Source organism: Oxyura jamaicensis, chromosome 15, assembly GCF_011077185.1.
Source record: "Oxyura jamaicensis isolate SHBP4307 breed ruddy duck chromosome 15, BPBGC_Ojam_1.0, whole genome shotgun sequence".
NCBI classification, from domain to species: Eukaryota; Metazoa; Chordata; class Aves; order Anseriformes; family Anatidae; genus Oxyura; species Oxyura jamaicensis.
This window is the reverse complement of record NC_048907.1, coordinates 1,358,793-1,385,277: the sequence shown is the minus strand read 5'-3', so window position 1 is coordinate 1,385,277 and position 26,485 is coordinate 1,358,793. Positions and strand designations below refer to the sequence as shown.

Sequence of the window (26,485 nt, the reverse complement as noted above, 5' to 3'; positions counted from 1 at the left end):
GGTGCCTTGCTACAGGCAACTGCAGCTTAAAATCAGGCCAAGCACTTCAGGCCAGTGTGGCACGTGGGGCTCTGTCCTGTTCTGCCTGTCCCAGTGTGAGTCCCTGCTACAGGAAGGTTACACAGATGCGTACTGTTCGAGCACTGCAGACTTTACTCAACTACAGCCACTCTTTCAAGATCTTTTCTTTACAAAACCAGCAGTCAAGTAATCCCAAGTAATTTTATACATTGACAAGGTTTTAGCATTTTATAGTAATGCAGTAAACAAAAGATTAAGTCAGAGTATAGTACAGACAGCATGACACTGATAAATACAAGGTTCAGAAAAGGCAAAAAAGAAAAAAAGTTTTACTTTCCTATGCAGCATTTTGTAAAGAAAGAGGAATTTTGGTTTGGGAGCTGGGGGAAGGAGATGTCATAAAAGGAAAAAAAAAAAAGCTTCTGGTATTTTGGGTACTATAAATGTTCTGACCTGCAATGCTGTATGCTTCGGGGGTTACCCTACTACTCCTTAGTTCTGCAGCTGGCTTTGTAACACTCCTTTGGTGAAGAAATCTGACGTAGCACATAAGCATTTGCTCAGACTGCTTCTGTTTCATTGATGGCATCAGGAAATCACACACCCCACATCACCTGCACTGGGGTGCTGGAGCAGTCACAGGGTATGGTGAGGACCAGTCTAGAACAAAGGCTTGTTCAGAGATGGCAGAATTTACCAGAGTGGAAAAATCAATTACAGGTGGCCACTTATTTATTTTTTTTTAAGCTAGGTCTTCCACCAAGATAAATGATTGTTTTTAGAAAGCCTGGAGCTAGCCTAGCTAGAACGAGGGCTTGCGGTTCTGAAGTGTCCTTTTGTTTTGGTACAGGCACAAACTGAAACCTACAACATAACTCAGTGTTACCCTGCTTCAAAAATCAGGTAAGAAATGTTAAAGAAAAGCAAACAATGGTGTCCTGAGAGATTTAAAAATACCATCTGCTACCTTTCAATGATACTAATTTGCTAATCTTCTGGGAACCTGTTCTTAATGTATTTAATTGCCAGCAGAATAATTTTGGAGTAGGTTTTAGAAATCTTTTACAGTTTCAATCCCACCCTGTCTGCATTCCTCTGAGTTTAGAGACAGTTCTAGGATTTGGAGGTGTAGGAAGGGAGAAAAAGTTTCTATGAAGAAGATTAATGTACTGGATTGTCATCTACTCTCTCCCTTCCTTCCCTCCTTCAGATTTACACTACTTTAAAAATGGAGCTACATCCACCCCAAGAATCCAAGTGTGTTATGGCACTTAGCGTTTATATATGCACACAAACACTGTTCGTTTGCAAGAGGAAGGAACTGCTGAAAGTGGTTTCATCTGTTAACCTCAATGCAGCAGTCTGTCTACCAGAAAGCCTTGAAGAATGTTTTTTTTGGCAGACTCCATACTCTAACCTGTTTGAATGGCAGATAGCCACTCCTGACTCAAATATTTCTGTGAAAGCTGTCCGAATATTCAAACCAAGCGCTGACACGTGACAGCTGCTGTGGTTCTGTAACTTTGCTCCTAAATAAAACACTGCCTGACCTGGCTGCCAGCTAAACTGCCCCAGCAGGCTCCTTGAAAATCACAAGCTTCCACGTGGGATGTGAGGAGGCAAGAACTACTGAGTTCTCCATGGAGTTTTAACTCTCAAAGAGCTCTCATTTTTGTAATTACAGACTTGCATATTTTTTCAAAGTTCTGAGTGCTTTGCAAAATACTTACTGGATATAAGAAATCTTTTCACATTGATACGTTGAGGTACAGAGGTTATATGCTATGGCAGACACAGCTTCCTTTAACTGGCACTTTTTTTCAGCTATAAATCTTCAGTGGAATTGCATCAGTGCTGCTGCAAACACAGTGTTGCCTTGAAGATGACAGTAAAATTCCATAGGAAACTTAAGAATGAGATACCAAACCAGAAACAAGGGATAATATTTTAACCACTAATGCCCTAAAGTAACATCAAACATAATATATTAATGGCATAGTGACAACTAAAAGAAACAACTATTAAAATTGAAATTCCTTCCAAAAATAGATAAAGTGACAAAGACCTTGTATAGCTACATGTAATAAGCTCGGATGCCCACAGCTACTCTTGTCTCAGCAGACTAAAAACATGATTATTGCACAACAGTTGATATGGGAACAGGTAACAGTGGCTGGTATTCCATGCTCAGGAGTACGAGCTTCCTTCGGCTGGTCAGCAGGTGTGGGCCTGGAGCCCTCGGAGCCCGCTTCACCGCACGTTTCTCAGTCAGCGGCACCATTGCACGTGGGGCTCCAGGATGGACAGAGCAGAGGCGAGGTTCTGCCCTCTGGTATCTGCAGTTGACTTTGGTGGGAATTTTGCAAGCGTTATCTGAAAGCAGAACGCGGCCTCATGGAAACATCTAGCAAGAGCTTGAAACAACGCCGGTACATGATATTGGCTCAATAGCTATTTGCGACATGCTATAATCGGTAACTAAACTGGCAACACAGGCACAAAATAAGGCAGTGGGTTAAATTAATCGTTAAAATTGTTAGAAAACATGCAAAAATAATACTGAGTTTAAAAAAAAGTTTCTTGCCCCTTTAGTTTTCCTCATAAAAATTTGAATAGTTCCACACCTATATTTGAAATTCAACCTTTAAAAAAACAAGATTAAAAAGCCAAGTGTGACTCAGTTGTTGTTCTCTTTGGTTGTGATGGTAACCAGCTGTTTAGCAGCCTTGGCAATGTCGTAGGCGCACTGGATGACTTGCTGTGTAACCAGCTGGATGTCCGTCGTAGGGCACGTCTCCACAGGAAGGGTTTTTTTGCACTCAGATTGGAGTCTGTAGGCACTAGATGTCAGCAGACGCAAAGAAGTCCTTACCAGTTCAGATTTGGGTTTCTGGGAAGGTAAAATTTGAACCAGACAGAACAACAAAACCATTTTAGGATCACTTGTAAATAGCCAGAAGCGGTTGATGAGTGTTCTTTAGCATGGGACAGCTGCTGCTAGGGCTCTTTCTACACAGACTTCTCTGTGCTCTGCGAGATGTTACGAGCCATCGCTGCAGGGACAGGGCAGGAGTGGATGAAATGGGTTCCCAGAATCTCTCCTCTTTAATCTCAGGTGTGAACAGGGAATACTGCTTCCCGCTCTCGTGTAAGAAGTTACTTAGCCACGTTTTCTAATTTTTCTCACTTACTGCTACCCAGCACGTGTCCTGGCTGCCAGCACGGTAGGGCGTGTACAAGACAGTTCAGACAGGCACATGGCGTGAGATTTCCCTGGCACTTTTTATAGAGGTAAAAAAGACTTTACAAAAACTCAGTGATGGAAATTTTGCTCCCTAAATTTTGCTGTGAAGAAACAGATCTAAACATCCGAACGCGTACAAAAACCAAGCAATGGCATTCAAAGGAGAACCTGAGGGCCCAGCAGAAGTCCAGCATAAGCACGACTCCTCAAACTAGAGGCAAGTAGCTGCCACTTTCTGAGTAACGGCGTGCAGTTCAAGTTGAAAGTCCAAGAGTAAAATTAGGGGCCTGGGTACACAAATTAACCTTTCCTGATTAGCACACGAATAAATACAAGGATGGAAGATAAAAAAAAAAAAAAAAAAAAAAAAAAAAAGCAAAGCAACCCACAAAACTGTAGTCATGTCTCCCTTCCTACAGCTCTCGCTTTTCATTTACTGCAGGTAACTATGCTAACAAGGAACGAGGCCAAAGCCATGTTAATGCTGCAAGTACTTACTTTTGGGAACAAGGCTGCCATTTCTGTTACTGCCACATGTATTCTCTCGGAGCACGGTATATAGCTGCAAAAAGAGGCCATGTATTATTCATTGTGTGGAGACCCCCTTTCCTCATCAATTTCTCTTGTCAGGGACTATTATTCTAAAAACAACAGTGACAAAACCCCATCCGTATTCTAAAAATATCCTTGCAGGCTGTGCTTCAGGCAACTGAAGTAGATGGTGCAGCACAATGCTGCGATGCTCAGTGTCTCCTCACTGAGCACTCCCTGGCGCACCGCAGCACAGGTCTGTACAGAACTGACTTCAGAAAAAACACAACTTAAATAATACAAAATTAATTCTCCAGTTTTCATTATTCTTTGATCAAAGTTTGTTTGAAGAATGACCATCCACATCAATTATGCCAAGCGTTGTCAGAAGAAGCCTCAGTTTGTAAGCAATTACGGAGACACGTCTGTGAATCCTAACCACACATTAATTCACACGCTCGCGTTTCCCCCCCCTCGCCTCCCCCAGCCCAACGCTGCAGTTTTTGTCTCTAAATTCTACAGAAAGTTGCTGGGCTGGTTCAGTTTGGAGTGTGCACAATGGACATCATTGTTGTGTGTGTGAGAGCATGCCCGTGCAAACTGGTTCGTGTACGTCGGCCACAAACTTAAAGCAAGATTCCACAGTTGGAAAACTATTTTAGGAAAATCTTTCCTTATGAAAGAGCTTTTTCTGCGTAAACTAAGAGACTATAAAATCAGACTATGAAAAGAGAAGTATTTGAACTGCTTAGGATCTAAGCAGCTGAACAACATCAGCTATCTGAGTTTAAAAAATAAGTGTTTAAATTGATTTCATGTTTCAGAGTTGAACTCGGGCCATCCAAACTCGTAATTTCACATTCAAGCTTTGACATTAGTAGCACTGTCTTGTCTATGCCTTTCAAGGAATACTTACAATTTTTCTGCAATTTTTTTCCTCATTTGTAAGCTACAAAGAAGCTTTTCCAAAAACCACTTTGTACCTAAGTTACCTCAACACAGTGAACCCAACAATTTGCTTTTGAAACACCTGGCAGCGAGACCTGAGGCCTGACCCTCACAGCTTTGATGTTCGTTTCTCAGCTACTCTCTGAACCTCCGTAACGAACGGGCTACTCCAGGGCCAGCAGCGTGGCTGCACGAACGCTTCAGACTGCAGCAGATGCACGCTGACGACACACCGCGACCCCGAGATTTCCATCCCGGGACCAGTCACCATCAGCTGAAGCCAGCAATGCAGCACGGGGCGCTTATTTCCCTTTCCATCTCCTGGACTGGACGGTTATGTACCTAAGAATGGGGCATGCCAGACTTCCAGTACAGAACTACCTCGCTTTTTTGGTAAGGTTTACATAAACCATCCCATGCAGGTAGCTTAACGGTGCCACGATGCCTTCTCGGGGGGATTTAAACACCGTAACCATACAGCACACCGTTCCCATACAGCGCCCGACAAACGCATGCATCTCTCGGCTACCGACTCCGTTCACAAAAGGTAAGTTTTAGGCTAACTATTCAGTAACGCTAGGGAGTTAATAAGTGATAGCTGATAAAACAAATGCAGATTCCATTAGTCCTGATAGATTTCACTTCTGACTTGCATACCAAATGAAAATTAGTAATACCGGTCAAAATACATCTTAAAGCTATCTACCACAAGCTGCTGTGAAGTGTTCTGTTAGCATGGTCTGTCAAAATTCGTGTTTTGAGGGACTCACTTTTATGCTTCAAAGACTCAATTTCAGCATTAGTTAATTAATATGGCTCAGTCTTGAGAAAAAAAAACACTCAAAAATCACACAGCAACCGCATTCAAGAAAAATAATCAGCGCCTGTAGATTATGGTAGCTCATTGCCCTTTCAAGCAAGAAAAAAATAAAACTAATAAAAAAAACCAAAACCCCACATTTTATGCAGTCATCTTGCAAATGGGTCAGTCACAAACGCACTGAGAAGGAAGCAACACACTGGGGTCATTTTGGCGATGCAGGAAAATTGATAAAAAAAAAAAAAAAGGCGTATTTCTGTATGTCTCAAATCACCTGAGTCCTTCCAAATAACCCCTAAGTGGAGGGAAATCTTTCAAGTTTGTTGGAAATTCCTTTCTGCCAGTGAGTTAAAAATTAATCTGTTCTTAATTTGTTCCCTGCAAGCCACACTGAACAGCACTTTATGTCATAAAAAAGGCAGTTTGATGATTAAACTCTGCAATAACAAGGCAGATAATCCCCTAAGAATTACCTGACCGAAGATGAATGATGCAGAGTTCACAACATCTCTCCAGTTTTCTAGGTTAGCTGCAAAGTTTATTGCACGTCTTGGAAGAATGGCTTTCTGGTAGAGTCTGAACACTCATGAAATGAGAAAGCTTGTGAAATAACCTGACACATTCAGTGCATTTGCACACAATCCACTAAGCCATCGGGAGGATATTACAGGAGTGACAACTTAGAAGGAGGAATCCATCGTTACCCATAGCAGGTGGCAACCTCTTCCTCCGTTTCTGATATTTATCACTGGTAATAACACCTGGAGTTAAAGCTTGGGAAGTTCTCTTTTAGAAAAAATGTTTCATGTATGATTATTATTTAATAAAAATAAAATTTTACTAGGCATTAATAATAATATTGTGGTCAGCTTAGAAGACACTGGTTAAATAGTTTTTTTCTTTTTAATCGATTTGAGGCACAAATTATGTTCTCGTTCAGCACGTCAGCTGTACAAAAAGTTGAAGACCTACGTGTCAGGTGGGAATGCTGCATGCTGAGAAGTTACTTGTCATAATTTGTCTTGGTGGGCAATAGGCAGAACAGAGATGGGAGAATCTCTTAGACTAGAGACAGCTGCAATTCCAGGCTGTGATTCTGCTCCCTGTTAAATCAGTAACGGGAGCTTCAGCTGAACTGGCAGCATCAGGGCTCGTAACTACCTGTACCTGATATTCTCTGCAGTTTCTTTATCATCGGAAGCATTTCATGCATAGCCTTTAACGACCCCTGTGCAGACGGTGTGTGAGGGAAAAAGGCAGCAGAGAGTAAGAGAAAGGACACTGTGCCTGGGAGGCAGGGACAGAGGCCAGAGTACCAGGAGGCAGGGCCGGGCTGCTGGATGGTCAGAGGCTGCAGGGGAGCTCTCTCGGCCCAGGGAACCAGCGTGCTGAAGCAGCCGAGGCTATGTCTGAGCTTGAGCGTGCTCGCACGCTCTAATGGTCTGCTCGGCCAGGTGAGCACAGGAAAAGGAACAGAAGAAAGTGAGAACAAAAATAGAAAAGGGAAGAAGGCGTTTCATTAATAGATGATATTCGTGCATCACTTTATTACTGTCTGATTATCTACACAGTGTGTGATTTTTTATCTACAACATTCTCAGCACCAATTTGGAAGCTATATTGTTACTTCCCTGAGTATCTAAGTTTGCTAAGGAAGGGTTCCCCTGTTGCAGGAAGGGAACAGTGGAACAAACCCACTCCAACTCCTGCCTGCTCCATGCTGAGCAATTCTCAGCCCGGAGACAAAGCCAGGGAACAGGAAAACAAAGAACAACAGCTTCACAGTTCAGTGAAGATTATACTCATTTGAGTACTGGCAAACGCCATGCTCTACACATGGCACAGAACACAGAAAAAAGAGCACAGCTTTGATAAGTATCTATTCAATTTAACAGCTGAAAGTTAGGTACACTGCACTGTTTCAATGACTTTTTATTATTATTCAAATACTGTAAACTGTGACATACAAAAACCAAACTCATTTAAAACTTCTCTCACTGTTGCCTCTCATTAATCTGTGAGAATCAAGCAACAACATACTGCTGTGGAAGAGGTTAGGGACAAGGGCAGTGAGCTCAGCACAGACACATTAAATCTCGCCATTCAGCGTGAGAAGGGAAGGCCACACACTGTCCCTTCTAAAAATAGAAAAGTACCAGAAGGAAAAAACACAGCACAAGAGCGGCCCCATTGTTGTGCACTTCTCTCAGCAAGGCAGGAAGCAAGGGCTTAACAAAAATCATCAGCTGCTTCTCACAGGAATGGGTGCCGAACAGTCCTTTATAAAAGCTGTGCAGGAGCACTACCTGAGCATCAGGCTGTGACTACCACTTTTACTTGCTCACGTTTGTTCTGGAAATTAATTGTTTGACTGGGCCAGAAGCTCCTGAGGGAGCTGAAGCTGCATGTTGCCTGATGTGCTGTCAACAGTCTCCTGCTTACCAAGCTACACCTGTGACTAAATGCAGTACTTTAAAATAACTTTTGCTTGTACATTCACTGTATGAACATTTTAATAGGAAAGTCAAATTCTCCCTGCTTTACAGGTTTTTTCCTGAAACGAGCCTTAATATTACTATCACCCTCACGAAGGGTGACCTGACCCAAGGACACTACAGTCTGAAGGTCCAAGAGAAATTCCACTTACGTCAATTTCTCTGAAATACTCCTTTGATGTTCATCTTAAACAACATTGGCATTTTGCAGCAGGAATTCACAAGCACTTTCTTCCCCATTGCTCCTGGTCCCAGAACCAGTTTTAGCAGGGCAGGCAGGAGGCAGGCAGTGCTGCAGCACAAACCCACTTGCAGGGGGCTGCACTGGATTTTTGGGCAGGAGCATGTGCTTCCACCATCTGCACTGGTCACGCAGCCCTGCTCACCCCATGTCCTCCAGTACACTAGAGAATACCACGGGCCTACATGCTTCATGCCTGTGAAATCAGGATCTGCAGCATTAACACGGCTGGTGGAAGAATTTCCTTCATTTTCTCAAACTGCAGAGCTTTTTGCACTCATGCCTTACCTGTCGTGCTTGTTCTCCTGTGCCGCTCGCAGCAGCTCCTGAATATTCTTAGTGATCTGCTCAGTTTTCCGAATCACATCTTCTGTACTGGGCAAACTGGAGCTGGGGGCTGTGTCGGTGTCCTCGGGGATGGATCCCTCCCCCTGCCAAATGATGCTCCTCTGCCGTCCCTTCCTGCCCGACCTGCAAATGGACAACGCCGAGGTTGGCCCTGCAGCACAGGACTCCACCACCACCCTGTCCTCCACACCTACCCTGTCTCCTCCAGCTCCAGAGGGGCAGTGGGGTTATCGTAGTCACTCTCCGACACGCTGCTCTGCTTCTCCAGCTTCGAGGCCTGCAACAAAGAGATTTATTTCAGCACTGTCCATGAAAGAAGAGCCCCAAGCTGTGCCAGCACCCCCCTGTCCCACGTTTGGGGGTTAGCTCTGCTCCAGCTGCTGGTCGGGAGCCCAGTGCACCTCGCTGCCCTGTGCCAGGCTCCTCTGGCCAGCTCGTCCCTGCTGTACCCGAGGCCCCAACACCTTGCATGCTACTGTGCAGCACAGTCCGACCGGACCCCGAGGGAGGGCCTGGCTCCGAGCTCGGCGGGGCAGGACAGGCGGTCACAGCACAGGCTCCTTCTCCTGCTGCAGGGCCACAGGGCAGGGTTCAGCAGGGAGCAGAGGCCAGAACAGGGTGGGGAGGCGAGGCGGAGAGGGCAAAACCACCACAGAGTGGGAGGCTGAGAGGTGAGCGGGAGGCCCACCGGAGAGCGGGGAGCCAAACCGAAGCGGGAGGCCCAGCACAGCAGGGAGCCAGAACAAGAGCAGAAGGCCCACAGCAGGCACAGTGGAAGCCAAACCGAGCATGGGAAGCTGAAATGAGTTGAAACCCAGCGCAGAGGGGGAGGCCGGACTGAATTCGGGATGCTGGACTGAGTGGTGGCCCAACCGGGCACGGCAGGATGCCCACCGCAGAGGGGAGGCCAGAGCAACCAGAGCTGGGGCCCACTGCAGAACGGGGGGTGGAGGCCCTGAGCCACAGCCCCATATCTCCCCCTTTCACATGACATTCCCTGGCTAAACACACCGTGACTGGGGTCCAAAGCAGACTTGGAAATTCACAGATGGCTAGGATCCCTTCTCTGACCTGGTTTAGCATTCTTGGGTCGTTTATAGCCGGGCAGTACACCCCAGGTTTATGGTACCAACACCTGCTGCCAGGCCAACCTCATGCAGACTCGCAGACTGAAGCCCCGAGGCCCCGTTCCCACCCTCGGCCAGGCCCTGGGATCACCGCACATCTGCCTGCTACGGTCCCAAAAGCTGCAGAGTGGAGCAGAAGTGTCACTACTCCTCATCCATCTGCAGGAGCACCACGTCAGTGTCACCACACTCAGCTCAGCCTCGGCATCAGCTCCTGCCCCACTCACAGGCGCCGCGCACCGCCTTGCCGTCCCCGCTGAGGAGCCAGAGCTGGAGCTCTACAGGAGCTCTCCAGTTAAGACAAAGGGAATCTTAATTAAGCATTGCCATTCAACATCTAAACCCAGGCTGGTTTTGAAACTTTCAGTATTACGTTGTAAAATTTGCCCAAGGAATGGAACGAGACGGTGCTGATTGCACTGTGTTAACCACACAGAAAGCAGGATAAAGAGAGAACTTTTCTTGAAAGACCGTTTCAAAAGCAGTTAAGTCTTACTAAGAAGTAAAAAAAAAAAAAAAAAAAAAGAGTAAAAAAGAAGCTGGCACAGACTAGTCTATCAAACTGTTTGCCTTGCTAGCTGTGCTAACCATCTCCTTACGCAAGGTGGCATTTATGCTTCCTTCTAGCAATTGGAGTAGGAGTAGATTTGAATGTCCCATTACAAAAAGAGAAAAATGTTTTTAAAAGCTTAAGAAATTGGATGAGGATTCTTCAAACAGCTAACAGTTCATGTATGAGGCTGCAGCAAAGACAGTGTCTTCGGAATAACAAGAGCTCACAGAATGCATTTAATATTCCTTGGTAACTTTTTTTCCTAAAGTCAAGGAGTTTTGGTAGCTACAGCACTAACAACAAGGTTCTGTAGATCCTGATGGATCACCAGTACAAATCCCTTTATACACGCTCAGTGTTTTGCATCTTGACCTGAAAGTAGTCTTGCTAAAACCAGCACCCGTGCCCACTCAGTCTTTTCATCTGTTAAGGTCAGCAGAACGCAGGGCAGCCGACACTGAACGAATGAACTGTTGGGCAGTCTGAATGGTTATCTGCTTGGATGAGCTCACTTCTAACAAACTACCAAATACCTGTAAAATAAACAGGTCTGATCAGAATCGAAGTGGATTGATGCAGACTGACAGCCCCCAAAGAAAGCAGGCTTTAAAGTTAGGACATACATGTGCCTCATGCAGTGCGTTTTAGTCAGGAGGAAGGGTTACACATCGGCTTATGAAATATCAGCGAGTGCTTGCCAAATTACTTCCCAAGCAGCAACCAACTTGTCTTCTGGCCGTTCTCATTGTTACACAGTTGAACGAGTGATTTGGAGTCACTGTGCGTGGTGTTAAATGCTGAAGATTTTAGCCGCCGTGAAGTTTAGAGAAAGGCAAGTGTCCGCAGCACGTTGCAGAAGAAATGGAAAGTGATGAAATACTGCTTCATGCAAGCATGAAGATTATCAGCATAAAAGGGAGAGGACAGGGGCAGAAGCTTGTAGGGAGAGTGCCACCTCCTCCAGGGAAAGACCAATTGGGAAGGTACTTAACCCTTCGTGTGCTTTCATCCCTTGACCAGGAAAGCGTGGAGGGGAAGGAAGGTAGAGATGAAGAGGAGGTCACAAACGCACTCCTCCCGATCTAAAAATGGGAAAGAGAAAAACACTCGGGAAAACCAAAAAAAAAAAAACAAAACACAAATAATTCTTAACGGAAATAAAGGAACATTTTTAAAACCATTGAGATGACATAAAGCAAGAATGATTTTGAGAACTTAGCTGAGCCTGCAAGGACTTAATTCTTTCAGAATACATTTGCCTTCACGGTAATCAGAGAATCATAGAACAGCATGGGCGGGAAGGGACCTTAAAGATCTCCAGTTCCAATCCCCCTCCCACCAGAACAGGTTGCTCATAATCTGCCTGAGCAATTCTAATATTGATATTCCAGAGGTACGAAATTCCACAGAGAACAAAATACATTCACCATGATACCAAATTAACCAACACCACAGAACAAATCAGTGCTTCAGAACCACTACCTCTATCCACATTTCAAAACAATTAAGGCAAAGGACCTATACAAAACACTGCCATGTTTTGCATGCATAGCCACGTACAAAAGAATTCTGACACTTCTCCCTGCCAGAACTGCCTTTATATTGACATGCCAACATTTAAAACAATACAGATTTCATAGTTTCAAGTTCTCGTTAATCTAATTGAAGAGAGGGGGAGCTGCATACAAATTTCTGCACTGATTCCCTGGTGTGCTCCTGTCTTTGCGATTTGCACAGAATATTTGCCCTCCCTCCACATTAGCGCAGAATCCTTGTGGCCAGTGCAGAACTCTGTCTTCACTCGTGGTGCATCATGCAGAAAAATTCTAAGCCAGAAGAATTTGTTTGACTAACAGATCTAAACCATCTTCAGTATCCAGTTCCAAACTCAGATTAGAAACTGGTTGTCTAGTTGAAAAGCTGGCTTCCGTTTTATTTTATGTTTTAAAAGGTCACTTTTTTTTCCACAAATTGTCATATGCCTGTATATATCAAGAAAGAAATCTGTGAACTATACCCACCTTCTTGGAATACTAGTTTTCCTCCCTCATGGCTTTCAAACAGCCACACATGGATATTTGGCATATATATTGTCATTAAAAGAAAGAGCTGAGCAGAAGCCAAGGGCTCCAGTTCACATATTCCAGTATCGTTATAAGTTTTACTTTTCTAAACATCAAGCTCCTGCAGACATGTTAATACAGCAAACAGTAACAATTCTTACAGTTCAAATTCACTCCAAAGCAGACAGTTGAGCAGCTTTGGTAAGTCAGCACAGGTGGAAGAGACAGAAAAGCCGAACATCAGGAGAAATGCAGAAGCATCAGCAGTTTTACTTACATGTGGAGGAAAAGGCTGCAGTCTTGTTATGCTTTCTTCTGGGTATGGGACCTCTCCCATGGGGAGGTAGGGTTTCTGACCTGATCCAGTCTCATACATGGACATGGGTCTGCTACCCCGTGCAGATGGTCGTCGCTTTAAAGAAGAATTGTTGGTAGGGTCTGTGTACTCAGAACCAGTTTGGACCTGATATATATTGGTTGTGGCCTGTCTTCTGAGGTTGGTATTCTCACTCTGTAGCGTTTGAAGCTGAAAGAAATGTTTAGCAGTGGGACTTTGTTTTTCTAATAGCAAGCGTCAAAACCAAACTGACTACACCATACACGCTTGTCTGCTTCACTAGCAAACCCAGCTACCAGTAGCTGGGGGTTGATTTATTTCTCAAAATCTACTTGATTTGTTTAGTACAAGCACAGAATCTATGTTGCAGATCTGGAAAATATTTACGTGCTGGTTTCCAGCATTTTTTTGCTGGGACACAAGTCAAATTGGATCTTAAAATTGGCTGTTGTAGTTAAAAACACACACAATCTGTTTCTTCCAGGCTGGCTGTACTGGCACGTAAATCACGTAACACAATGAGGATGCGTGGGGAAGGACTGCCAACAAAACTGTTCTTTCAAGCAAGGTGATCCGTTCCAGCAGTCAACACAAGAATTTACAAGAGGACTTTAACATAAGGCCCACAAGACCTGAAAATGCCAAAACTATAGCATAGACACCAGAGACAGCGCAAAGAAAATCAGAGCTTGCTCTGCAAAGCAAGAGGAGAGTTTAGCTTATGAAAATAAAGTATCAGCTACTGCTTTCTAAGAAGCCAATGAGAAATAATTTAAAGCTTTTTTATTTTATGTATTTGATGGATAGTAAAAATGCAACAGGTCTGTTTTCTGTGGAGTTACTCAGAGTAAGTTTGCTATATTAACACATCATAAAGAAAAGATGTAAAAAATAAGTATCAGCAATTCTCTAACAAAATGTTGAATACAGCTTTCAAACCGAGGATGGCCTTTAAACAGGAAATTGTGTATTTCTACTTTCATTTACCATGCATCATATGCAACCTCAAGGAAATTCTATCAGAACAATCTTATTTGCCTAGAGCACTTCACAGTACCCTAAATCAAACATGCAGACTTTAATCAAGACAAATTATGCTCCCCCCAACCCACATTTTGTGTGCTCTGTAGTCAGATGCACCATGTCTTAAGATCTGAGGATCAGCCAGGAGCCAAGCTACTTCTTTAAAGTTTGACATTAAAGGCAATTAAATAGGTCAAATCTGTAGTTTCCTTTTTCCTAACTTCTGTCACATTTTACAACCTGCTTTTGGTGCAATTTAAACCAACAGCTCATGTAAATCCAGACCAAGCCCTCAACCTACAAAAAAAAAAAAAAATAGAGACTCTTGAATGCCACCTATTCCATGAAAATTGCTGAAGAACAACAACATTGATGTCTTGCCACAAATATCCCAGCAGAGAATTCCTGTATCGCACGGAAGCTCCCAGCAGCTCAGCGCTAATACAGCTGTTAGCACTCCTCCCTACTCTGCATTCCACAAAGGTGCGCTGCTGCAATGCTTCCGCACTAATCCAGAGCCACCAAGCATTAACTTAAGCAAGTCCCCTAGCTACGCACATCATCAGGACATAAAACTAGTGCATCTTCAAAATGAGCGAGCCCTGGCTGTGCTGCCTTTCAACCAAGTTCTGCTGCAGCAGACCAATGATTTCTTTCGCCACACCACGTAAATACAGAGGAGTCATTACTTCATGGGCCACATTTTTTTTCCCCATGCATAGATTAAATCTGCTTCAAGAAGCTCAGTTAATCCGAGTGATAAAAAAAATCCCTGATTAGTACAAGCTGCTAAAAGACAATGGAAGTACACGGAGATCTCTTGGGTTCCTCCCTGTATTCACCATGTCAATAGATCTCAAAGGCTGAACACATTTGTAACAAAAGGATGGCACCAAACAGATAAAGGTATCTGCATCTGCTGAATTAGAGGGGCCTCAGATGCCTTACTCCACTGAGGGGAAAAAAAAAAAGTATTTTTATCCATGTTTGTACTGTTTTATCATTGATTATTTTCAGTTACAAATAATAACAATGATAGTATTTACCAGAAAACTGGCAAAGCATTCAACAAATTGTTGACTTATTTATATAAGTATTAGAAGGTCGAGCTTCCAAATTGTACTTTTGGAGCTTTAAATTTAGAATTTTAGCAAAAACCAGTTTGCTGTTTGTGTAAGACTACCTGTACATAGTATCTCATACAATAAATGGGATACCTGTACCTTACCCTCATCTAGAGGAAACCCACACTGAAGGTTTAAAACAGCAATCAAGTTTACCAGTATATTCTTTATGCACCATTTCCCCCAGATTCAAATGCAAGCAAGCCTCCTGTTATACAAAAATGCCATAATTTATTGCCATATTTCAGTCTTATCTACTGTTAACCTGGACTAGAAATTTAATTTCCCGTCATTCCAGCCAGGCTTACTAATGGAATAAAACTGCATACTGGAAAAGTTTAAAGTGCACTATATACATGTGTACACATGCGCACACACAATGGGTGTGCTGTCGCTTACTTCCTGCTTATCAGAAACTGCTCCTCTTGAAGCAAGACAGCCCAAGTACACCAGACTTGCAAAAACTGTCTCGTCACTTGGAAAACTTAGGTCAGAGTGGACTAAGCAGACTATCATCATCTCCACGAAAAAAAGAAAAAAAAAAAAAAGATCAAAAAAAGCATTGAAAGCATGTGCTACACACACACATTCGTAGTCTCACATCCAATTCTAAAACAGCTCCATTAAAAAAAATTCTCACTATACTAATATTGGGTTATTGCATCTTCAGTTTCAGCAATTTCATTCTAGTTAACTGAAAACACATCGTTAGGTGAAGAGCGTACATTATTGTGCTTCTTACCTTTTTCTGCATGACTCTCAGCTCATCGCTCAAGTTGATGTTCACTTTCATTAACTGCTGAATCTTTACCTCAGAAGCCACCAATGCATTTTTAACTTGCATGTATTCTTGGGCAGTCACTGGTCCATCTGACAAGTCTGAATCCAGGCTCTATAAACAGTAAGAGAAAACCCTGAGACTACTAAAAGAAAACAAGACAATGAGATTTCAAAAGCTTTTCACACACCTTTTATTAAGATCCACATACTCAAATCATTTTAGGCCAATATAAAAGAAATTTGATATCAATAAGCTCTTAGCTCCCCTGTGCACAAAACCATTTGTCTCAGTTAATTCAAACTGTGAAACAATACTGTTTCCTAAGGGTTTTTGTTTAAATACACAATAAGGAACTAGAAAGCAATAAAAGACAGATTACTAAGTGTACAGTGGGTATGTTACCAGATGAGATAAAACTAGAAATACTAGAATTTGCTGCCCCTTTTTTGCTTTTCTGAAGGAGCATTTTCTTTACAGTACAAATTCTTTAAGTCACATCATCTAATTTTGTTAGAAACTACACAGACTGAGGCATGATTCCAAAATGAAGTTGAAAATTAAAACATTAGCTCTCTGATCAGTTGTGTGTGTTAATTTCCCTTGCAATGTGAAAGACTGACTTCGGATTACCTTTATGAATAAAATTTGGTATGTGTATAAATACCTCAAACCCACCTTCTGTCTGTTAGATTTAGCTGCATTTGTTTCCAGATCTGTATCTTCATCTGAAGCAACACTATCATAATCAGGCTGGTCATTATCCTGACTTTCACTGCTGTGTTGATTGCTTATGGATTTGAGTATTAGTTCCACATTTTCTGTTAATTAAAATTCATTTTAAAATTTACTGGTAAGTTTGGAGGACAAACAGAAGCGCATAAAATTAATTAAAAAAATAAAACATCAACCAAAGAAACAACAGAAGACCAATGCCATTTGGCATGTTCAAAAGAACTTAATTTAGATCCACCCAATAGTTATGGATTATTACTGTCCAAAGCTGACAAAAAAGTACAAAACAGACTACACAGGACAAATGAATGACAAAATTCAACTAAAAAAAGATTATATGTATATATATATTTTAATATTTTCTCTCCACACAGAAGACTAGTGTTCAAACACTGCTCCAATACATTTACAGCTAGAACTATAGCTCTGTTGTTGGCACAGGTATTGGTATTCTTTGATATCAAACATGCTCAAGAAAGAAAGAACAAAAACACTTTTAGAAAAATTAACAATAAGCTCTAAATCATCCCAATTACAGAAAAGTCCTGTATGTACATAGCAGCTAGGAAAGAGCATCTACAACATTGACATTATTCTAGCTGCCAAACAAAAGTATCGCTCAAATTATTCAAGAGTCTTCTGGATTTTTATTCTTTTAAAACTAGACTATCATAAGATCACACCCATCGTAAAAAGACTTTCCTGAATTTCACTTGATTTAATTGTATTATAAATATCAGCCTTAATGCACAAGTCTTACATATTTGGCCATTATTTTGAAGGGCTAATGTCTGCTGCCATTAGCTTGCTATCCAAGTGCCTGTTTAGTTCTTGTTATATAAAAATGGTATAAATCTCTTCACTGATACAGTACTTCTAGAGGATACTATTATATCGATCAGATCACTGCAACATCGCACACAGAACCCAAACTTACCTTTGGAACCACTGACAGGATTCCCCTGTTGTCTTCGTTTGGCATCACTTAAAATATCTATAACTAGTGTAGCAAATTCATGAGCATTAAATCGAGCCAGCTTCTGTCTTCCCTAAGTTACAGAATAACAATAAAAAAAAAATAAAAATATTAAGTAAATCATGTATTAGACGAACAGCACAGCACCCAGGTAAAACGAAGGCTATAGCAGTTACAGCGAATTGACTGTTCAATTTAAACTAAACAGCTGCAGAACTCTGACAGGGGTACCCCTATGACAGGGGTAACCTGAAACTATTTTAACTTCTTTAGAAGTAGTCACAAACTCTTCTGCAATAGTGAAGTATATTACTTAGAATAACTGGCCTATTAAATAAGAATATTTGTATAATATTCAGATCACATACCTGATTCCTGGTTGAGGAATATTCAGGATTTACAGGAAGAAAAGGAACCACCGTGGTCTCTGTCACAAGCGTACTATGATTCTGAGTAGCAAGCCAAACTGCTCCGGGAAGAGGGGGGGAAAGAAATAATAATAATTATTATTTTTTTACTTCATCATGCACCTGCAGACAATGCAATGGACAAAGAAATTACAATTATCAGTACTTTCTGAACATAGAAGTACTTTTAACAGAACACGTGCTCATAATAGCATCTTTTACGTAACGTAACAATTCCAATTTTATACACATTCCAGAAATCCTCGTTCACCTGCATCTGTTTCCCTCCTGTCGACTTCATCATACACATCCATGGCAAGTTCTTCAAATAAGTGGTTGCTTAGCTAAGGGTAAAAGAGAATAATTACAGCTCAAAATTAAACTAAATAAATTAAGACCTCTATAACATTTAGAATACAGGTGTACAACTCAGTTCTCTGTTTTTCAGCCTATATAACTGCTTGCTTCTCAGCCTGCACAGTAAATTTATCCATCAAGCAGATATAAGGCAATAAGCAGTCCTGCTGGCGAGGTGGATGCGTTGGTGCTCAACTGCTGACACACAAAAACACAGTGCAGGAATACATTTACCTTTAGCTAGCTATGCATTTAAAATGACTACTACCAGCATGACACTTATTTATGTAGGAATTAATAGTATTTGAAACCAGCTTGAAAGATGAAGTGCAGAGTTTACCACATTAAGGCAAAGATGTGTTACACAGCACACTGAAGTTTTACTTACAGATTGAAGCTTCTTCTTAGCTGCTTTTGCAAGTTCTGATAAATCTAGACTGCTATGAAAACAAAAAGGTGATCATTAAATCTACAGCATTTAAATGCTTGTTTAAATAAATTCTACACGTCAACAATTAAATGATTAAAAATCTTTTATTTGATACTCCTTAATCTTTTAGTATTTGTATACAGTTATAGTTTTTAATAATTAACTTTTCCAATATTATTAATATGCTAATTAGCATATTCTTAAACTTTTCTAAATAAAAAACTTAAATCTAAACTAAAAGGATCCCAACAATACTTCAGATTATAAGTACCTATTTGATGGCTCCTCAAGGAGCCGTCAAGTTGTAAAGCAATAAAATGCTTTCTGTAGGGAACCTGAAAAACATGATGATTCTGACCAAAACTTGAGTCCCCAGGAACCACAAAGGATTTGTTCCACTGGACCACACAGCAGGTAGGGGACCATCAGGCTGTAAATGGCTACAGCAAAAGAGCCATGCTCACCATCATTCTGTACCAATTAGTCAACGATCTGTTCTGCTAGTTTCCGTCCTACAGCATGAGGCACACTATGAAAATGCTGCAGTTCAACAGAATTAATCATAAAAGCCACAGATGAGGAAGCTGACAAATTATGAGTCCACGTTTATATCACCCAGGGGATGACTTCCCTGACCTATAAGTATGGAAAGGCTCAAATAAAATCTCTGCATGATTAAATGCCATCACAGGGAATCATGTAGGCAGTCACCTACACAAGAGGAAGAAAAAGAAGAAGAAAAGACCAGCAGAGGACATCAAGCAGAGATAAGGCAATCAAGTTGTACTCCATGCTCTGCAACCTAAGGAGCATCTTTGAACAATTCATTTTCTCCGCACGTCAATTTCCCTCTCTGTGTAATGAGGCAAATGATGCTTACTGTGCTCCGCAAAATACCTAAGCACTGAAAATAGACAGCACTTTATCCAATAGCTGAACACTTAAAAAAAAAATGTCATCACTATTTTTTTTTATCAACAATGACATTGTTTCTCTATGTATTTTTTATTTCTATTACTGTTTTTCTTAGAAATTTTACAAGCAATCAACTGAACAGCAGTTTACTTACAGCCGTCTAATTTCCAATTGCATAGCAATAAAGGAAAAATAGGAATGTTAATACTTGGTATCTATTATAAAAAAGAGAAATTCAGCTTTTTTTGCAAATACTAGTTTCAGAATGCTGTATCAGGAAATTAACTCAACGGGTCCTTACTCTGTTCCCCAGAAATACACGTATGTTCCTTTAATTTAATCGTCTCATCTTCCTCCTGAATTTTAAAAAACACTGTAAACTTCTTTAATTTTCTGATTTTGTTTAAATTCCAATATTCTTTATGGGGAAAAAAAAAACCAACCCCCCAAGATTGACAAAGCACACATTAAAAAGTTAAAAATGACAACAAGCTTAGAAGTTATTTCAGAGGAAAGGACAGTTCTAAATTTAACTATTAGGCTTTTGTTTATTTATTTGTTTTAAAATGTTTTCAGACATGCCACAGAATCAGCAACTTACCTATCTGCCATCTGAGGTATAACAAAGTGCTGTCCGTTTTTATGCTCTAGAGATGAAAACAAACCATACTTTAATAGGCTGTTAGTGGACTATAGTTTTCAATTTTGTCAGAATAGGTAGCTGGTACTCAGTTTTACTAAACGAGATAATAATGAGAAACCCAGGAATATATGCAAACATAGTTTATCTTGCAGATGATCACTCAATTTCCAGTTATAGGAAGCTAACAAGCCCTAAAAGAACGTTCCTACCACAGCTTGCTGGTGTTATATAAGATTACAATTAAGCCACGCAAACTGTATTAAAATTCCTTTTTATTTTTATATATTTTTTTAATAAACTTAAATTCTAATATAGGTGTCTTCATAGTATTTACTGGCTAGAAGTTTCAAAGTTTACTTGTTTTCAAGAGGTACCCATTCAATTGGGTACTCTCCGGATTTTACATTTCAACAAGAAACGACTTAGAAGAGTTTCTACAATATCTCCCGCAGAGTATACAACATTACCAAGCTTGTATTTTCCCTGCAATTCATTCCTTTTGATTTAACAATGCTCATCTGATCTCATATGTTCAAAACAAAACAAAACCAGAAAGGAACTTAATATTTAATGTTAGAATATTTAAAATTGATAGAGAAAGTGTACCTAACTCTGAGACAAATATATAGCACAGTTTGAACTAACACTGGAAGACCTTGAGGCGCAGTTTTTTCTACTTACCTGGTTTCCTGCCACAGAGATAGAAAGCTAACCTGTCAGTGAGTTCATACTGAATTTCCACCAGGCGCTCTGCCAGTTCATGATGCCCACCTTGTCTGATTTACACAGACATACAAAAAAAAAAAAGTTATGTTATTCATTTTAGGATGCGTAAAAATTCCAAAATGCTCAGAGAAACAGTTTGGTACAAGCCACTGTTCAACACAGCACTTCGGGTGTATCGACACAGCACAGACTCACAGCAGGATTTTCAACACTATGTTTCAGTGGGTAAAAAACTATGTATACATAGAGCTTATGCTTGTTTTCAGGACAGAAACAGATCTAACCAGGATCATCATGCGAATTACGATCATCAGTTGACACAAAAACATCACATATCTCGAGCCTTCTACCTTGCATAGTCAACAGGAGTTTTTCCATTGGAATCTTGTGTGCCAGGATCAGCACCATAAACCGCTAATAACTCTGCTTGTAGAGTCTGCCCTGCCTTAGCAGCAACGTGGAGCGGAGTATTTCCTTTCTCCTGCAAGTTATTAAGAAAAAGCACATCACTCTCCTTTATCATCAGTTCTAAGATTGAAATACGTATCAACTGAAATTTGCATAAATTCCACAAACTGTAAGAACCGATCATTTATCAAAGTAATAAAAACCACGTTCGTACAGGATGAAAGAAGTTGGCTTGAGCTCCTAAGGAGAGTAACCGCAAACACGTCTCCAGATTTCCTGTCCTTACGCTGGAATGGAGTTGCTGAAAAAGAAGCAGGATTGGACTTAACACAGGGGCAGTAAGTGTGAGTCAGCTATCCTTAAGAAAGTTATACAAGAATTCTTGCTACAGCTGTTTTGTGTAACAGTTTTTCTCCAAGTTAACCTAAATCAATGCCTCTCAACCATCTACACGTCCAGAATCTCTCTATATATATTACAGAAAAAGGTTGTTTCAGAAGCTGTGTTTGTTTACACAATTATTGCTGCTATTCAGCACTAGTAAGTCAAATCCAACTAAGTTCAGTCAGATTTCAGTGTTCTGTTACACACAAACTAGCTTCTGTACATTGCCAGAAACAGACACTAACCTTACTAAGATCTTTGGCAGTCACACTGTCATCTTCTCGGCATGGCAGGCGATGAACAAATGCTAACATCTGATACTTAGCTCTAATGAATTCAGCTTTATTGGGACTGCAAGGAGAAACCCAAACAACAAAATGGAAAGAAAACAAATATTAGCGCTTTCAAAACAACGGACATCAATTCTCCTTTCTCTAGAGCACTGGACCTTTGCAGGTTACTAGTAGCAAAGTTAGAGAAACGTTTTCATTACGAAAACAAGCAAGTGCAGATTTTGTAACTATACAAAGCATACTTTTGGTACAAACATGGAAGTGTTTGCAGACTCCAGGAGGCAGTGTTTTTTTTCCTTAGGGGTAAACACTGAATTTAAAATTGTGACAGTTTAACATCTATACATACTAGATACAGTTATTTACATTTTAAAATGAAATATCACATTCACTGTGACAGAAATCTTCTATCTTTTACATTCATCAACCATACCTAACCACATAAGTAGCACTTGGTTAACTGAAGTACATGACATGAGAATTAAAAGTCTTCTGATTCAAATCCAAGCAACGGTCCTCACTATTCCCAGCAAGGAGTCAGGAATCAGTAGCCAGAGAACTCGAGCAATATATTTCCATTTTTGCAATACATTAAAAAAGGGGGAAATAATAAATAAATAAATAATCAGTGAACAAATGTCTAGTCCGTTCCTCCTGTTGTCTTCCAGAAACAAAGCAGACTTCGGTTCCCACGTCTACCTGGCTGCCTCTGTCACCGCTAACTAAAATAATCACGCTTCTCCAAACAGAAGAATTCTGCAATGTTCCACTTACTGTACTTTATCCTGCGGGTTCGCTTTGCGCCTTCCGCTCATAACAGAGGCAGGGTCCAGCAATGAATGTTCCCATATGGAGTTAGCACCATTATTGTACAGTGTTTCAACCATCTGAAATCCAAAATGTACACAAACAGTCAGCGAAGGATGTTTGTTGCTGGCTGCGCAGACTGACTGATCAAATAGCTGTGATTATTCTCAAGCGGGCAGCATGCTGACTTGGATTCATACTGCGTGTGCCAGCAGCCATAACCTGCTGGGGTATCGGAAGCAGGCACGTGTTTGGGAGGTTATTACACAGAGTGCAATAAGAACCCCCTTTAAATTCTCTACTCGTCACAACAGCAGCTCCACCAAAAAGAGAGGTTTGCTACATATTGAAAAAATAGATTGAAGTAAATGCACGATGGAAGTCTGAAAGAAAAATTGAAGATCACTCTCCGAAACAAAGGTATCAAATTTAAAAGACAGAATTCTGATTTTAATGATCTTCCATGGCTAAAACAAGAGAAATAAAGGATTACCTTAAAAAAAAAATAAAAGACCAGCCCCTCTCTAACGCTCAGCAATTTAAATTCTACAAAAACACTAAATATATTTATTTATGTATATGAAGGAAGACATGTTTTTACTCTCTACCTGCAGCAATGTTGGAGGCCATGGTGTATGCTTGAGATGTCTCACTTGAGAGATATGGCGCCCCAGGCTTCGATGAACACTGCAGCACTCGTCACAAATCAGAATTCCTCTGTTTATAGATGCCCAACAAGGATCTGAAAAAGAATACTTTTATTACAACACTGAAGGCAATACGACTCTGTCCTTCAAACCCAGAGACCAAAATAGGAAGCCCTGCATTCTAACCTGAGCTTTACTGCTTGGCCATTACATGAGCCTGTAAACGTTACAACCAAGTAGCAAGACGGATCTTCAGACCTAGCACATCCCAGGAAGTAAAAGGAATTGAAGATCTCTTCTGTTTTGAAAAACTCTGCTTACTTCCAAATCCAGAGGCAGGTCTGAGGCTGACTGAACACCACACAAGCCTGCTATGATGCGAGCTCTCCTGCATCATGTCAGAGTGCATCTAAGCAATTGCGCATCATAAAAATCCTGCTCTAACCCATGCAATAAATTTACTGGATCCCCCAAACACGAGATCTGATCGCTGTTGTGGTTTTTAAGCAGAGCTGATGCTGTGTGTGTGCTGAAGGCAACGTAGGAAAACCTGTTTGAACCATGGATGAGGAGGGAAAGCAGCATCTATTCACAGATGATAACTATCACATAGCCCAGAGCCAAATTAAAGCGTATGTTTTAGAAAAAAAAAATCGAATCTAATTAAAAAAACAAAGTAACAACAAGCACACAACCTTCTTATTAAATCACTCCATTATTTTAACAACTTTAGCTTCTAAGAGGGGAAAAAATAACAGTGAAATGAGCTGCGTTAACTCTCACCTAACAACCTAAGACTGGAGGCAGCCTTCCAGACTAATGAGCCTAGTCCCTTTTTATTACAGACAGCCTCACCCTACACTCATTCATAAACTAATAAGATTCTTCTGAAAGCCACCGTATTGCTTGTTTCGGTCACTGGTTACAAGCTGCTCCTGAATCTCACTGCCCTGTTCTGACTAACAGTCAACAGCAGGTTTCTCTCAATATAACTTCACTGGCTCCAAAGCCTGGCCGTTCAGCCACAATAAAGTAAGCTGCTGTTTATCTGGTCACTTCATAGCAGAAACGAGGCTTTAAAATTCTTTTGAAGAAAAAGCAGAGGCTTGGCTTGTAATCTGAGCTCACATATTCTACTTACGAGAACTAACATTCATGAAAGAGTCCATGCGTATGCCTAGCATCTGCCCCAAACCAGCACCACTGGAAGCGTGGATGGTACGACCAGCAAAAAAAGAAGACAAAAATAAGAAGAAAGGAGAGCCAGCGGGCAGACTTGGCAAGGGGACTGAGAAGTTCTGGGGGGCCGAGAGGACGGAGAGCGGCTCAGGCCAGTTGAGAAGCCTGGGTGATGTGGAGGCAGCAGAGCTGACACCGTGCTCAGCGAAGATCAAAAAGCATTGGGAAGCCTAGGGATGCAACCTGTTCCCAAAGTCACACTGGTTTATTCTATGTGTTTTTTTTAATTAAATTGTACAAAGATCCGTGGAGTCTCAGTTCATACACGTTTTAGTACCACAGAAGGGGAGCAGCATTACAGAGTGTGACAGAGCTGTCAGGTACAGGGCAGCTGATAGTTCAGGTTTAAACTGAAATGTCTGTGCTGGGGTTTGTTCTGGCCCTTTTTTGAACGAGATACAGTTACGGACACAACCAAGATACGCTTCAGCTGATCCCAAAGCACAACATGGGAGAAGCTAAAAGGGTCGGCCAAGTTTGCTTTCAGGAACATGGCAGCGTGACTGAAAACAGGAAGCGTGCGCAGGGCCTGAGCCGTCAGTCTGAGACGCGAGCTCCTGCCTGAGAATAGGAAACGGCCAGAAAAGCACACGTAAAATCACCTCCCGTACGAGAACACTGCTCGTGCTTCACAAGAGAAACAAAGCACCGGCCGACGGAGCTCAGGCGGCCAGCAGTTAACCGCAGCAGCCAGCCTCTGCTCCTGTGGGTTAGCAGGCTGTGGGCCCTGCGGGGCCCCGACGCTGCTGCACCCGCAGCTCCCAGAGGGCCCATCGCCCTCTGCCTCAAGTGAAAGAAGGGTTACTTTTATTTAAAGAGAGGAGCCAGGTTTCTTTACGTAGACAGGTAAGTCTAAGTTCTCTAGCGGAGAGCTCTCCGCTAAGATCCGATACTATCTGGCAGCGCTGTTTTGTCCTGACACAACAGAGCGAGGGGCCGGCTCCTGACACACCGCACGGCCCCGAGGAGCCTCGCAAACACAAAATAAAAATAAAGAGCCACACCACCGCCTCACGACCCCACCGGGGTATGAAAGCACACAAGCGCTGCCTCCTGTGAGACACGCACGGCCTGCGTTTCGCAAGCCCTGCCGTTGTGAAAGCCGAGCTCTGCGGAGCCAGGCGCAGCCCTCCGAGGGCAGGATCCGCGGGCGGCCCCGTTTCAGGGCCGTTATCCCCCGGCCGCATCCCGGCTTCTGAGCGCCACCAACACGCCCCTGCAGCGCCTCGATCCATCGCGGGCTGTCCGCGAGCGGTCAGATGGGGAGAACCAGCACGGGGCGTAAATAATAAACGAGTGCAAAGATCCGGGAGGGAGGAACGATTGGCTTTATAAGAAATAAGAAAGTAAAGGAGACGGTCTGAAGAATAACAAAGCTTCAGGCGCCCGGAGCGGGAACCGCAGGGCACCGGCAGGGCTCTGGAAGCCCAGCTGTCCCAGGCAGGGCACCCGGGACCCCCCCCCAGCCCTCAGCCCGCCCGCTGTCACCGACAGCCCCCCGGAGCCCCGCCGCCAACCCCCGGCCCCGCTCCCGGCCCGCTCCGTGCCCCTACGGCGGGCCCGGTCCCACCCCCCCGGTGCCTCCCGGCCCCTCAGGGCCGCCCCCCGGTCCCCCCCCGGCGCACCCTGGGCGCTGCAGTCGGCGCACAGCTCGCTGCTCCGCAGCCGCTTCGCCATGGCCGCCCCGCGGGGCCGCCGCTTCCTGCCGCGCTCACGGGGCCCCGCGCCGGGCCGGGCCGGGCCGAGCGGCAGCGCGCATGCGCGGGGCCGCGTCCTGAGGGGAGGGAGGGGTAGAGCCGCCATGTTGGTTCCTGGCGAGGGGGGTGGATGGGAGACGCCGCCATGTTTGGCCCTGGCAGCGCACT

At 42.6% G+C, this 26,485-nt stretch overlaps 1 protein-coding gene and 1 long non-coding RNA gene across 12 annotated transcripts; one reads left to right on the top strand and one right to left on the bottom strand.

Annotated features, from left to right (window-relative positions):
* Positions 1–135: 135 nt before the first annotated feature.
* On the bottom strand, positions 136–26,371 carry GIT2 (GIT ArfGAP 2). 11 transcript variants are annotated; one of them, XM_035340180.1, is made up of 22 exons: positions 26,246–26,371; positions 23,343–23,476; positions 22,702–22,814; positions 21,880–21,985; positions 21,465–21,551; positions 21,193–21,323; positions 20,798–20,892; positions 20,075–20,120; positions 19,628–19,633; positions 18,517–18,568; positions 18,043–18,115; positions 17,733–17,830; positions 17,326–17,437; positions 16,332–16,474; positions 15,618–15,767; positions 12,669–12,917; positions 11,321–11,410; positions 8,843–8,925; positions 8,589–8,771; positions 6,852–7,006; positions 3,764–3,827; positions 2,773–2,911 (listed from the first exon to the last, which is right to left on the bottom strand). In XM_035340180.1, the coding sequence occupies exons 1-21, from the start codon at positions 26,295–26,297 to the stop codon at positions 3,790–3,792; spliced, it is 2,196 nt and encodes a 731-aa protein (XP_035196071.1). In that variant the 5' UTR covers positions 26,298–26,371; the 3' UTR covers positions 2,773–2,911; positions 3,764–3,789. The 11 variants fall into 11 exon arrangements, with proteins under 11 accessions (XP_035196066.1, XP_035196067.1, XP_035196073.1 ...); XM_035340181.1 differs by having other exon boundaries at positions 2,789–2,911; positions 3,760–3,827; XM_035340175.1 differs by lacking the exon at positions 6,852–7,006 and having other exon boundaries at positions 136–2,911.
* Positions 3,787–19,016, top strand: LOC118174698. The gene is made up of 3 exons (XR_004754745.1): positions 3,787–3,918; positions 10,258–10,264; positions 19,005–19,016. It is a non-coding gene; the product is annotated as an uncharacterized LOC118174698 (long non-coding RNA).
* Positions 26,372–26,485: the final 114 nt, after the last annotated feature.

What these genes read in the sequence shown, in the direction of transcription:
- GIT2 (XM_035340175.1), bottom strand. Translation starts at nt 26,297, where the DNA reads ATGGCGAAGCGGCTGCGGAGCAGCGAGCTGTGCGCCGACTGCAGCGCC. An exon ending in CGCCGACTGCAGCGCCCAGG is followed by an intron (nt 23,477 to 26,245) that starts GTGCGCCGGGGG and finishes ATTCTTTTTCAG; the next exon opens with ATCCTTGTTGGGCATCTATA. An exon ending in GGCCTCCAACATTGCTGCAG is followed by an intron (nt 22,815 to 23,342) that starts GTAGAGAGTAAA and finishes TTTGGATTTCAG; the next exon opens with ATGGTTGAAACACTGTACAA.